This window comes from Siphateles boraxobius, unplaced genomic scaffold (genome assembly GCF_051911475.1).
Source record: "Siphateles boraxobius isolate OS27281-9 unplaced genomic scaffold, OSU_SipBor_1 12, whole genome shotgun sequence".
NCBI lineage: Eukaryota > Metazoa > Chordata > Actinopteri > Cypriniformes > Leuciscidae > Siphateles > Siphateles boraxobius.
The window spans coordinates 29,366,780-29,378,638 of record NW_027508722.1 but is presented as its reverse complement, the minus strand read 5'-3'; the positions used below and the strand labels follow the sequence as shown (position 1 = coordinate 29,378,638).

Genomic DNA, 11,859 nt, shown 5'->3' with positions numbered 1-11,859 from the left:
ACTTTTAATTAGTTACGTACAACACTAGAGCGTAGTTAGTCTTAGGGTAATACATGGACTAAAAACTACAAACTCACTCATCCTTTTTACCTCCGCAGAACTACATTTTTCAGCACATAATGTGACGTCAGGGCGTAACTCTAGGAGATGTACGTCCCTTGCTCTCGCAAGTCGCAAACCTCTGAATTCCGAGTGGCAACGAACTTACACACAGTTAGCCGCCGAGACACTTCACATTTCAGAGGCACTGAAGGACATTTTATACTACTTTAGGATTTTTCGTTACATAAAAACCTTCGGGCTCCGTGTAACAATGGAGGCATATTTACGGAGCTGTCGTGATGTGATTAAGGTAAGATTATGGTGTACGCTTAAAGAGAGGGTTGAACGTGGTATATTGGCTTACTACCATTTTACCCACTTAAAATATGGTCAGTGGCCAGTTCTTGCACTTTCTGTATGTTGAGAGACATTCATGGACATGCGTGTTTGTCGTACATGATAGCTTAGTGTGAAAAATAAAATGCTTGCTTTGTTTGATGTACATTGACATAAGTCATATGGTATGACGCGCGTGCACAGACCCTGGCCGCATGCGCCAATGACAGAAACGATCACATGCATTGAGAGAAAGCACATACGTTTGTTTGTTTACATTTGTTACACAATATTAATAAGTTTTACTGTAATCATTTTTATACAAAAAGAGTTAACTGTCGTGTTTTTATATCACCATTTCAAGTAACCAGGCAATGACACACTCACACACATACATACACAAACACACGCACACATATATACACAGAGCTTTGCCATGCTTAGCAGTTTAAAAAGGTCAGTTTGTTCAGCTGTTTGGTGCAAGTCCATCTAGAATATGTTTACTATTTTCTGGCAGTGTGTTTAGTCAATAAGAACAATTCCAACTTTTCTAGTTTTACAGCTTAATGTGCTCAGTTTCAAGACTGAAGGTGGCCCTATTTTATTGAGACAATAACACCTGCTGTGACTGACCATTGCATATGATCCTGACAGCATCTGTCCGACAGCAGTGCGTCTCTATACCCTAAACACTGTTGTTTTAAACCCAAACACCCTGACACCTGCGTGCACCAACTGCTGGGCAGATATTATGAAGTCTTGTGTGTTTACTTTGAGACTGTCAGCTCAAGGAAGCAAGCAGAAATGGGTTCTTTAACTAATTTAGTCAATGATTGAAAAAATGATACAGTTGCACTTGTGGTTAAAGTGCTTTTTGTCTGCATTGAAGCATGAGGTTGTAAATAGAGAGTGCACGCTCAAGTTCTTTCCACACTGACCCAAGACCCACAGGTTCTGTTTACTCACCATCCCGTGGTCCATTTCACATTGCGGTGACTAACTTCCTGTGCTGTCCCACCGGCCATGCACATATGGGCATGAATAAGCCTTTTTTCCCTGCACTTCCCCATCTAACAAGGTTTTTGGTGATGATTATCACATGAGAAGAGAGGGAGCCTGCCAAAAGCTCACCCTAAACAAGCCTCACCCCTGGTCTGGGCCAGCTTTGAGCTCAGTCAGTCTGTGTTGACAGTCCATCATTCAGTATTTAAAACAAACCCCAGCTGGTCGCCCAGATCAGTGTACATCATTTAATCCTGACGTCACAGATGCCTTCTGTATTCGGCTGGAGTAATGGAGAAGCCCAAATGCTAATTAACGCTGGACGAAGAGTCATCATGGGGAGATATAAAAGGCTTTGTGAATCCAGGGTGATGCATTCAGTGTTATTCTATTAAAAGTGCTCTTCATCTCACAGCAAATTGTCTTTGATATAGAGTTGTGGGTTCTCAAGCTCCAAAAAAGAAAGCATATTTTAAATAACATAAATCTAGTCCATAACTCACTATTGTTCAAAAATGTGGGGTCAGTATTTTTTATTTTAGAAAGTAATCCTTTTGTTTAGCAAGGATGCGAAAATGCTTATTTTTGTTACTTTCTATTCCTCAAAAAATCTTGAAAAAGAGATATTACAAAGTTTGGTTTGCCTAAAAATATTAAGCAGCACAACTGTTTTCAACATTGATTATAATAAGATTTTTTTTCTTGAGCACAAAATCAGCATATTGTATCTGAAGGATCATGGGATATTGAAATTCAACTATGCCAGGAATAAATTATATTTTAAAATATATTAGCAATTAAAATATATATTAGCAAACCCCATCGCACACCTGCAGGTGATAGGTGCGTGGGAAAAAAAGACCAAATAACTAGGTCAAGTAGATTTTAAAATCTATTAAAATACAAAACCATTATTTTGAATTGTAGTAATATTTCATGATTTAAAAAAAAAATTCCTGTATGTTCATATAAATGATTAATATAATAAATAAATAAATGCAGCCTTAGTGAGCATAAGAAACTTTTAAAAAAAAAAGAAGTTAAATCTAATAGACCCCAAACTTTACGGTATTGTAAATTCCTTCTGTCTACTGAAGCCAGTGTTATTTTAGTATCATTGAGTTTTTATTAATATTTTGACTTCATTTTTATTTTGATATTTTTCATTTTAGTATAATATTTTGTAATACATTTCATGTTTATTTTTTATAATATGTCTATGTAGTTTTTTATACATTTTTATTTTTTTGTTTTAGTTTTTGCACAAAGTTAAACTAAGTGAAAAAAAAATGGATTTCAGCTAGGAACTAGCTGAAATACAATAATTTTAAGTTTTTATATTTTGTTTTATTTCAATGTCTACTTTTATTTACATTTCTTTAAACTTTTATTTAAACCGCACGTTTTCCAAGAATGCGGTTGTGATTTAAACATAAAGCATTGTTGACATTAAAATGACTTCACATGGAGAGTTTAAAAATGTGGATGTGCAAATGAGATTTGACTTGGAAGAAAGACATTTAAGGTCTGTTCCTCACACAAATATACCATTTTGACTATATAGTACGTAGGTTGTACGCACTACTTATATGGACTACTACTATCCATACTTATATGGAGCTTCTTTTTGACTTTTCTTGATAACCCGTCATCACTAAATGGTTTTATTGTATGTAAAAAGCAGTCGACATTTCCTTTTATGTTCCATGGAAAGTCATACAGGTTTCGAACACAAGAAGTTGAGTATATTATGATAGAATTGTCATTTTTGGGTGTACTATAACAACAACTTTAAGAACAAATATTAAACATAAAAGAAAATCTGTTTTGTTGTCATCCAGACAACATCCAGAATCCTCATAATGTGTTTTATCTTTGACACATTGCACCACTCCTCACACTGGCTGTCAGTGATAAAGAGTGACTGGATGATTATGAGTTAAACATTGTTTGTCAGATGAAGGCCTATTGGATACATTTTCAGCTTGTCATGTAGTTTACTTGCTGTAAATATATGTGCATAGTAGGGGTGGTGAAAAAAATCGATTATTGATTAATCGCGAATATGTTATGGACGAGTATGAATCGATTATTAAATCTTCAAAAATCGATTTTTTATTTATTTAAAAAAAAATTGCATTCTTTTATTTTGTAAAAAAAATTATACCGGAAGTTGAACGTCACGAACGCGCCCAGTTCCAGTTAGCAAGCGCCTGTAACGCACTGTCTAAGGTGTAATCAGCCAGAGCGAGTTAGAGCAGGTGTGTATAAGCCTGTTTGAGCCTATTTACAATCGTATTTGATTGCAGAGCGCCGTAGCGCAAGCACTACCTCTCGCTCGTTCCTCTCTCTCTCTCGCGCGCGCTCTCTTACCCTCATATGAGGCGCTGTTAAGGGCTTATATCAAACTTGATTCACGCATACATATATGAAACACTTGCATACACATATATTAAGTAGTCAAACATACATGTATACTGCTGAATGCTCAAACAAATACATATGAAATGCACAACGACACACCTAAAGTCGCTCACGCACATACACGCAAACTCTACACACACGAGATGCGCGCACATACAAACTCTCCACGCACATAGCCTACTCATACGAGACACGCACATATGAGACATGCGCGCACACACTCATATGAGACGCGCGCGCACACATAAACTCTCCACGCACATACTGACGCGAGCACACACACACACAAACTCGCGCACAAACTCAATGAGACGGAGACACAAACTCGCGCACAAACTCAATGAGACGGAACACGCACAAACTCTCCGTGCACATACTCATATGAGACGCGTGCACACACACACACAAACTAGCGCACATACTCATATGAGACGCATGCTCACACAGTACATAATGCATATGATTCTCAGTGTGAACGGAAGTCACACATTGGTAAGTGCATTTTTTGTTAACCGAGACAGAGTCCATTGCTTTTATTGTTTTTGGTTGTTTTGTTCATTTAAATAGTCTTTAGAAATAAAAGTTTATTGATCTTTGAAAAGGTGTACCTTCATTATTATGCCATTATCATTATTTTAGAAGAAAATGGTCTCAGAACGACTTTATTATCAATATTATCGTTTATCGCAGTAATTTCTTGGACAATTTATCGCCCAGCAAGATTTGTTATCATGACAGGCCTATAGGTGTTACTGAAGTTACAGTAAGTTGTTCAAAAATGTTCATTTTGTCTTCTTAATGATTAAATTGGACAATTTTCTTCTAGAAAGGTGTTCAGGTGGAGAGAAAACCTTTTCTTTACCTTGATATGTTTCGACTGCAACCTACAGTCTTCCTCCACCTGAACAACACCTTGTCTTTCTAGAAGAAAATTGTCCAATTTCTACAGTATGTTGGTTCTGATCTACTTCCTAAAGGAAATAAGCCTTTCATTTATTTGTTATTGTTTAGTTCGACTTGATGAGTCACAACACAATGTGATGTATTCATTTCTGTGTTCTAAAGAACATAAGCTACATACAAATAATTCTTAAGTTATAACTACACGACACAGAAAGTGCTTTGAGTTGTTGTTACTCAATAAAAGAGTTAAGTAATTCAGCAGCTGACTTTTTTTAATACTGCAATCACTTTGTAGTGTATTTTCGTTTACTGTTGTGAAATGGAAAATCAATAATCGCTAATCGAGAATCGTTAATAATTGAAAATTGACTGTAATCGAATCGGGACTTCAATAATCGTAATCGAATCGAATTGGGAAATCAGACAGATTAACCACCCCTAGTGCATAGTGCATAGAGCAGGGAATGTCACAAAAAACACAGACATTTTAGTTTTGTATTTCAGCCTGCAGTTTAATAGAGGCCACCAAAGCCTTGTTATGAAGAACTAGGCTTGCAGTTTTACGTAATGAATTCTTGTCCTATATTAGTCCAATAGCCTGTGACATTATTCTCCTTCATTCTCAGGGTTGTAGTAAGAACAGCCCAGGGCTGCATGTCGTAATGGGAAATGAGGCTTGTGATATGGACTCCATGGTATCAGCCCTGACCTTCGCCTACTTCCTTTCAAAGGTATGCAATCCAACCTAATAAACAACCATATCTGCTGTGTTGTTCTTGGAAAGCTTTAAACTGTGGTGGAGATAATAGACGTGATAATTCTGTACTGGAGGTTGAGGATTATTGTTTTGTTCATCATTATTGTTGACCTGTTGTAGAGTCTTGATTGTAAGAGGGTACCGGTGCCTGTACTCAACATCCCACGGGCTGAGTTTCCCTTGCGCTCTGACAGCATCTTTCTGCTGAGAGAATCCGGTCTGTCGCAGGACTACCTGCTTTTCAGGGACGAGGTGGACCTCCACGGCCTGCACAAGAACAAACAGCTAACGCTGACCCTGGTTGACCATAATGTTCTGCCCAGGTCAGTGTTCTGTTCTGTTCAGTTCAATACATTCCATCTTCACTATCACATAAAAAAGTCAAATTTTGACTAATGAATGAACTTGAACTATATAGTGAATTTTCATTTTAATGTATATACTGTTCAAAAGTTTGTGGTCAGTAAGATTTAAAAAAAAATTACAATTGAAAATAGTTGTTTGAAATTGTTATAATATCTCACAATATAATTATTTTACTGTATTAGTTATCTAACAAATGCAGCCTTGGTGAGCATGAGACATCTTTCAAAAACATTGAAAATCATATATATAAATAAATAAAACCACAAATATATGGCTAATTGTATGTAAATAAATGGCAACAAAAAATACATATCAGAATATCTTTACAATAATGATTATTTATATCTACCTCAAATGACAACCAAGTTCTGAAATGATGTAGGTCTGTCTGTTCTTTGATAATAAATCTGTTTTATTCTGTAGTGCTGACAGTGAGCTGGAGGATGCAGTTGTAGAAGTGATTGACCATCATCTCCTACAGAGGCCCTCGTCTCCCTCCTGCCCCGTCACCGTGGATACCGTGGGCTCCTGTGCCACCTTGGTGACAGAACTCATTGCCCAAAAAGCACCTGAGGTACTCGACCAACAAGTGGCTCAGCTTTTATACGGTGAGTGTCATGGCGACGACATAAACACAGCGAGGAATGTTCAATATCCTTGACACTGTTAGACATCAGATGGGCTCAGCATGGTCTTCAGTGGCATTTAGCTGGAGCAGATACATTCGACTTTTACATGCAATATGATAGAGATGTGAGATGTCAGCAGAAAGATAAAATCTTGTTAACTTGCAGAATGTATTTCTGCCTTGTGTTGACAGGCAGCATTATCCTAGACTGTGTTAACATGGCACCTGAGGCAGGTAAAGTCACCCCTAAGGACAGCCAGTACGCCATCTTTTTGGAGAAGCGTTTTCCAAAGCTGCCTCCGAGGGGCGCTCTGTTTCAGTCGCTACAGAATGCCAAGTTTGACGTGTCAGGTTAGAGAATCTTTTATTGTGTAGGTTAATGAATCAAACTGCTTGTAGACTCATTAAAACTTTAAAGCATGTGTTCATCAGAAGAAATGTTGCAATACTGCTGTGTACTTCAGGCCTCTCAACGGAGCAGATGCTGTTGAAAGACATGAAAGCTGCATCCACTGGGGATATGAACTTGGCTGTCAGTGTCATTTACATGACACTAGAGGTCAGTATTGTTGTGACATCTTTCACTTGACCCTTAAAAGCTTCTACAATCTTGCTATGGTGATTTGGACGTTTTTGGTTGAAACAGCTTTTAACAAAAACTGATATTTATACAGATATTTATGTAGATATAATCAGATTCTGATATTTTGCCACTTTCTTTGCGTATTTCTTGAAAATATGTCATAAAATTGCTGTTTTGTATTTGAATGATGTTTCAAATGAAGATGAAAGGATTTAATTACACCCCTACAATGAAGTTATGATGTAATATTACAAATTACACACAGGAAGCGTTTTTTTATATTCTTTTTAAATTAGGTACATAAGGTTGTCTTGAGTATGTGTTATGTTTCGATACATTTCAGGGTTTTGTTCTTCAATATCCTGCCTTGTCAAACTCTAAAACAAAATTTTTTTTTTATTTTTTTTTTTGCTGCACCTGCAGGATATATTCTTGTGTTCTTAAAAATATCTTTGGATTTCATCTTGATATTTAATAATACTTATAGCACAAATAAACAGTGACATCTGATTCATGGCCAAAAACAAAAGATCTGCAGTTTCATGCTTGTGGCTAATTGCAATAGCTTATTATTTTTTTTAATCAATAATTAAATATTGGTGATTGTATTGGTGCATTTCTATAATCTCTGTAACCTTTAAGTTATGTATGGAATCTCATTGCATAATTGCAGCAATTCTGAAACTCTCTGGCAGGACTTTAAATTTAGAAAATCTCATGCAAATTACATGTTTTCTCTTGAATGAAGTGAATCTTGTGTTTGTGCTATGCAATTAGCCTCAGTACTTGGTTACACAGAGGAAATGTAGATTTGGAAAAGTAAGAAGCTCTTGCTGTGGGCACAAAATGTGCTCATGTGCCCATCCTCATGACTCATGACATGAATTCCTCATTAATACTGAAGCACAACCGAATCCAATTCAGACACACCCAGACTCACCGCAGGGCTGGGCGGCCCGTCTCGCACACACCCACTGATTACACCAGACATTAACCTCCGTGGCAGACTCTCCTGTCCTCTTGTTCGTACACATACAATAATAAGACAGAATGTTGCTGAATCAGATGTGTATCAAAACTTTGTTCATAGTACAGGAGACTGGGGACCATTATAGATTTTTTTTTTTTAACATGGCATAAGCAAGTTATAGTTTCAAAATCAGCCCCAGTATGTAAATGATGACACTTGTAATATAAACATTACCCACAGAATCTCACTTTATTACTTCAAAGTAATAATTCCATCAATTTAATGTTTATTACTTTATTATTTTAACTGTCAGGAATAATGTGAGTGGCCATTAAAGATATTTAGAAACAATTGTCCAATTGATTGACAAGAATCAGAGCTGTGTTATAAGAAGAAATTATGTTTGACATGCATATTTTAAATTTTTTATTTTTCAGTCATAAATTATTTCTTTAAAATATCATACAGTCATAATGAAATTTTACTAACAGCAGGAAAAAAAATATGTTGGAATTTAAAGAAATCAAAACAGTAAATGGCATAAGAACAATATTGGGCGTTGAAAATGTGGATCTCCAGATCAGTTTGTGAATGTAATGCTCATATGTTAAAAGAGCTGTTCTGTCTTTAGGCTTTTCTTCAGAGGCATGGCCTACAGCAGGACCTCTGTGAGTTCTGCCACAAACACAGCTACAACCTGCTGGTCGCAATGACAATCTCTTTCAACGACAACAAGGAGCCCTTCCGACAGCTAGCCGTCTACAGTTCCAGCACTGCCTACAGAGAAGAGGTACTCAGTACACTTTACACTTATTAGGGAAATTAGCCTGCAGATGTCTTTAATAAATTCATCAAAGTCTTTCTATTGAAAAAAAATATGTTTTCCACAAAAAAAAATTAAGCAGCACATCTGTCTTCAACATTGATAATAAGGAGAAAAGTTTCTTGAGCACCAAATCAGTATATTGGAATGATTTCTGAAGGATCACTGGAGTAATGATGCTGAAAAGCTTTGCCATCACAGGAATAAATTACATTTTAAAATATATTAAAATATAAAACAGTTATTCTAAATTGCAGCCTTCCTTCAAAAACATTACAAAATCTTACTGACCCCAAACTTTTGAAATGTAGTGTATAAAATAAGTTGATTATCTGTTCTAATTGATATCTGTATATATTGTTTTTCATAGATGAGTAAAGCACTAGAAATAGCCAAAAACCCCAGTCTGGACCTTAAGCCAATGAGCAGTCCATATCCGGATGTGAAGGCCTATATTCAGGGTAACACACTGGCATCCCGTAAGAAGGTAATGCCCATAATCACAGACTTCCTGAAGGAGAGGGAAAGGAAAGTGGCTCAATGTGGGAACATGGAAGACCTAGATCTGGACGATTATTCTTATCAGGACCAGAGTTACTCACAGCAATGTCCTGAGGATGCTGGGATTGAGGACGATACTCAATTTCCTCCAACGCCAATGAACAGTCTGGTTGAGGGTTGTCCATTGGACAATGGCCTACCAAAAATCAGCCCCGAGGTTTTGGTGGAGAAAGTTAGCAAGATGGCCAGCATGGAGGACTCGTCTCCTGAGGGACAATGATGAAGAACTGTTGTCCAAGAGAGTCTTGGATAAGAGCTGGAGAAGTGAAGTCCCTCTGCGTCTTCAAGAGGATGTGGTGGATATACAACAGTGGTGCATCAGGGCAGGAGAATGTAATGGCACTTTTTTGATCTGGTTAACTCACAAAGGTACGATACGGTCTGAAGAGACCGTTCTGTTGACTTTCTAAGGACTGGTACAGGATGATTCAAATGGAGCATTAAATAAAAGCATCATATATAAGATGTTTAAAGTTTGGGTGTCATTAAAATGACTAAAATTTCAGGTTTAGCCCATTTATTTATTAGTCTCTCAGTAGTATTCATATTTGATCTTCTAAATTAGTCTTTGATTGAGTAATTTGTTGCTTTGACTCCCCCACACCTTTTTCTTCTTTTTGGTGTGTGGTCCAATCTATATTCAGGTAAACATGAACTAATATTGACAATATGCACCCAGTGCAAGCTAGCGACTGACAATTGATACAATTAACTAATTCCGAATCATTTTTCGTTATTATACTACAAGTAATTTCAAGGTGGTATTTATCATTGCTTTTGGTGCCACTAACATTGTTTGTAGTATTAAAGAAGTTATTTTTAGCTTGTCTGCAGACCACATCTGTAGCATGGCATTGATACCCGCATTAAAATTATTTTGACTTGTTCCTTGATTTTTACAGTACTCGTACAGTGTTAGCCTAGCAGGCAAGAGAAGTTTTAATCTCATCTGGATACTGATCTGCACTGGTTTACTTTTTAGCCGGCCATAATTTGTGTTAAACTTTGAAACGTAGTTGCATATACACATACATAAAAATATATAATATACATGTATAATAAATAAATATTTTTACAGTGCTGCCTGCTTGTCTGCTAGGCTTCCAGTAAAATATAAGCATATACAAGCAGTTCCTGTAAGGATGAGTCAAAATGATAGATCTTAAATTGATGGCAACACTTTTCATTTGATCTCACGCAGCAGCGGATGTAAATGTAAAAATGCATCGGATTAGTACATCTTGTCATGATTCCCCATTAATATCGTAAAAGAGTGATTGTTGGTAAATGGAAAGTGAGTGTAACCCTTTTGTGGCCTTTTGCATGTTATAGGTGTTAACTAACCGGCACCTGCATTTTACTCTATTAAATCTTACCATTAAATACCAAAGACCTCAGTTGTATTTGTGTGTGAGGCATGTTAAGCATTTGATCAGTATTTTGTTGATTTTTATTATGCTATATTATATAATTTATTTGATGATTTAGGTTTTAAAAGTTGGGTTAAATGGGTTTGATTTGTTATATGGCCTTAAGTTATTAGAGATCAGTCACCATCTGGCATTCATTATCAGAATCTAAAGATCGCTTCATACTGGACTATCATTATAATGATAGTATTCATTATAGTAAATACAAAAGCTCAATCTAAGGTATTTAAAAGGCCTAATTGGATGAATCTTATATTACACGTTTTATTGGACAGTTATATAAAGATGTTTTTTGTTCATAGAAGTAAAAGAACTAGTTTAGTCATGATTTCACACACACATACAAAATTAAACCGTTAAACAAAATAATCAGTTAATACAGGACTTGAAACATATGAATGGTTTGTTAGTATTTTGAGGTGTCGTGTATCCCGTGTGAATTAACCCTGACTGTTAGTTTGGTGAGATTTGACATGGTGACAGCAGAAGATTTCTGCATGCTGCCTCAGGAGAATTAAGCACACTGAATAATACCAATATCATAATAATGTTGTATTAAATGTTGAATCAATGTCAATTTATTATTGTGCAATGGTTGTGAAGCAGGATATTCAAGAGCGCATCCTCTGTGAAGTATTTTATTGCCAAGGCCTTTTTTATTTCAAGTATTCCTGGACTCAATATCAATAAAACATTTTCATATTGTTCCATATTTGGTTTGTGAGGTTTATCTATAAAAATGTACAGTTACATTACAATCTTATTTTTTATTGTCATCAAGTCTGCATTTATTTGATCAAAAATAGAGTAAAAACAGAATATTGATTACAATGTAATTTCCGACTTTAAATGTTATTTTAAAATGTAATTTATTCCTGTGATTGCAAAGCTGAATTTTCAGCAGCTATTACTCCAATCCTCAGTCACATGATCCTTCAGGGTTACATTTATTTTTATTATCAATGTTTAAAACAGTTGTGCTGTGTAATATTTTTGTGGAAACTGGGATACTTATTTCAGGATTCTTTGATTAT

General features: G+C 36.0%; 1 protein-coding gene across 1 annotated transcript; it reads left to right on the top strand.

Annotated features, from left to right (window-relative positions):
• The first annotated feature begins 135 nt into the window (after window positions 1-135).
• Window positions 136-11,537, top strand: prune (prune exopolyphosphatase). Its single transcript, XM_077217813.1, has 8 exons — window positions 136-352; window positions 5,334-5,438; window positions 5,585-5,787; window positions 6,254-6,438; window positions 6,651-6,809; window positions 6,923-7,017; window positions 8,643-8,801; window positions 9,205-11,537. The coding sequence occupies exons 1-8, from the start codon at window positions 314-316 to the stop codon at window positions 9,613-9,615; spliced, it is 1,356 nt and encodes a 451-aa protein (XP_077073928.1). The 5' UTR covers window positions 136-313; the 3' UTR covers window positions 9,616-11,537.
• The last annotated feature ends 322 nt before the right edge of the window (window positions 11,538-11,859 follow it).

Bases quoted from the DNA above. Each gene is read 5' to 3' on its own strand.
- prune (XM_077217813.1), top strand. From the start codon at position 314: ATGGAGGCATATTTACGGAGCTGTCGTGATGTGATTAAG. The intron at 353-5,333 runs GTAAGATTATGG...CTTCATTCTCAG, and splicing joins GCTGTCGTGATGTGATTAAG to GGTTGTAGTAAGAACAGCCC. The intron at 5,439-5,584 runs GTATGCAATCCA...GACCTGTTGTAG, and splicing joins TCGCCTACTTCCTTTCAAAG to AGTCTTGATTGTAAGAGGGT.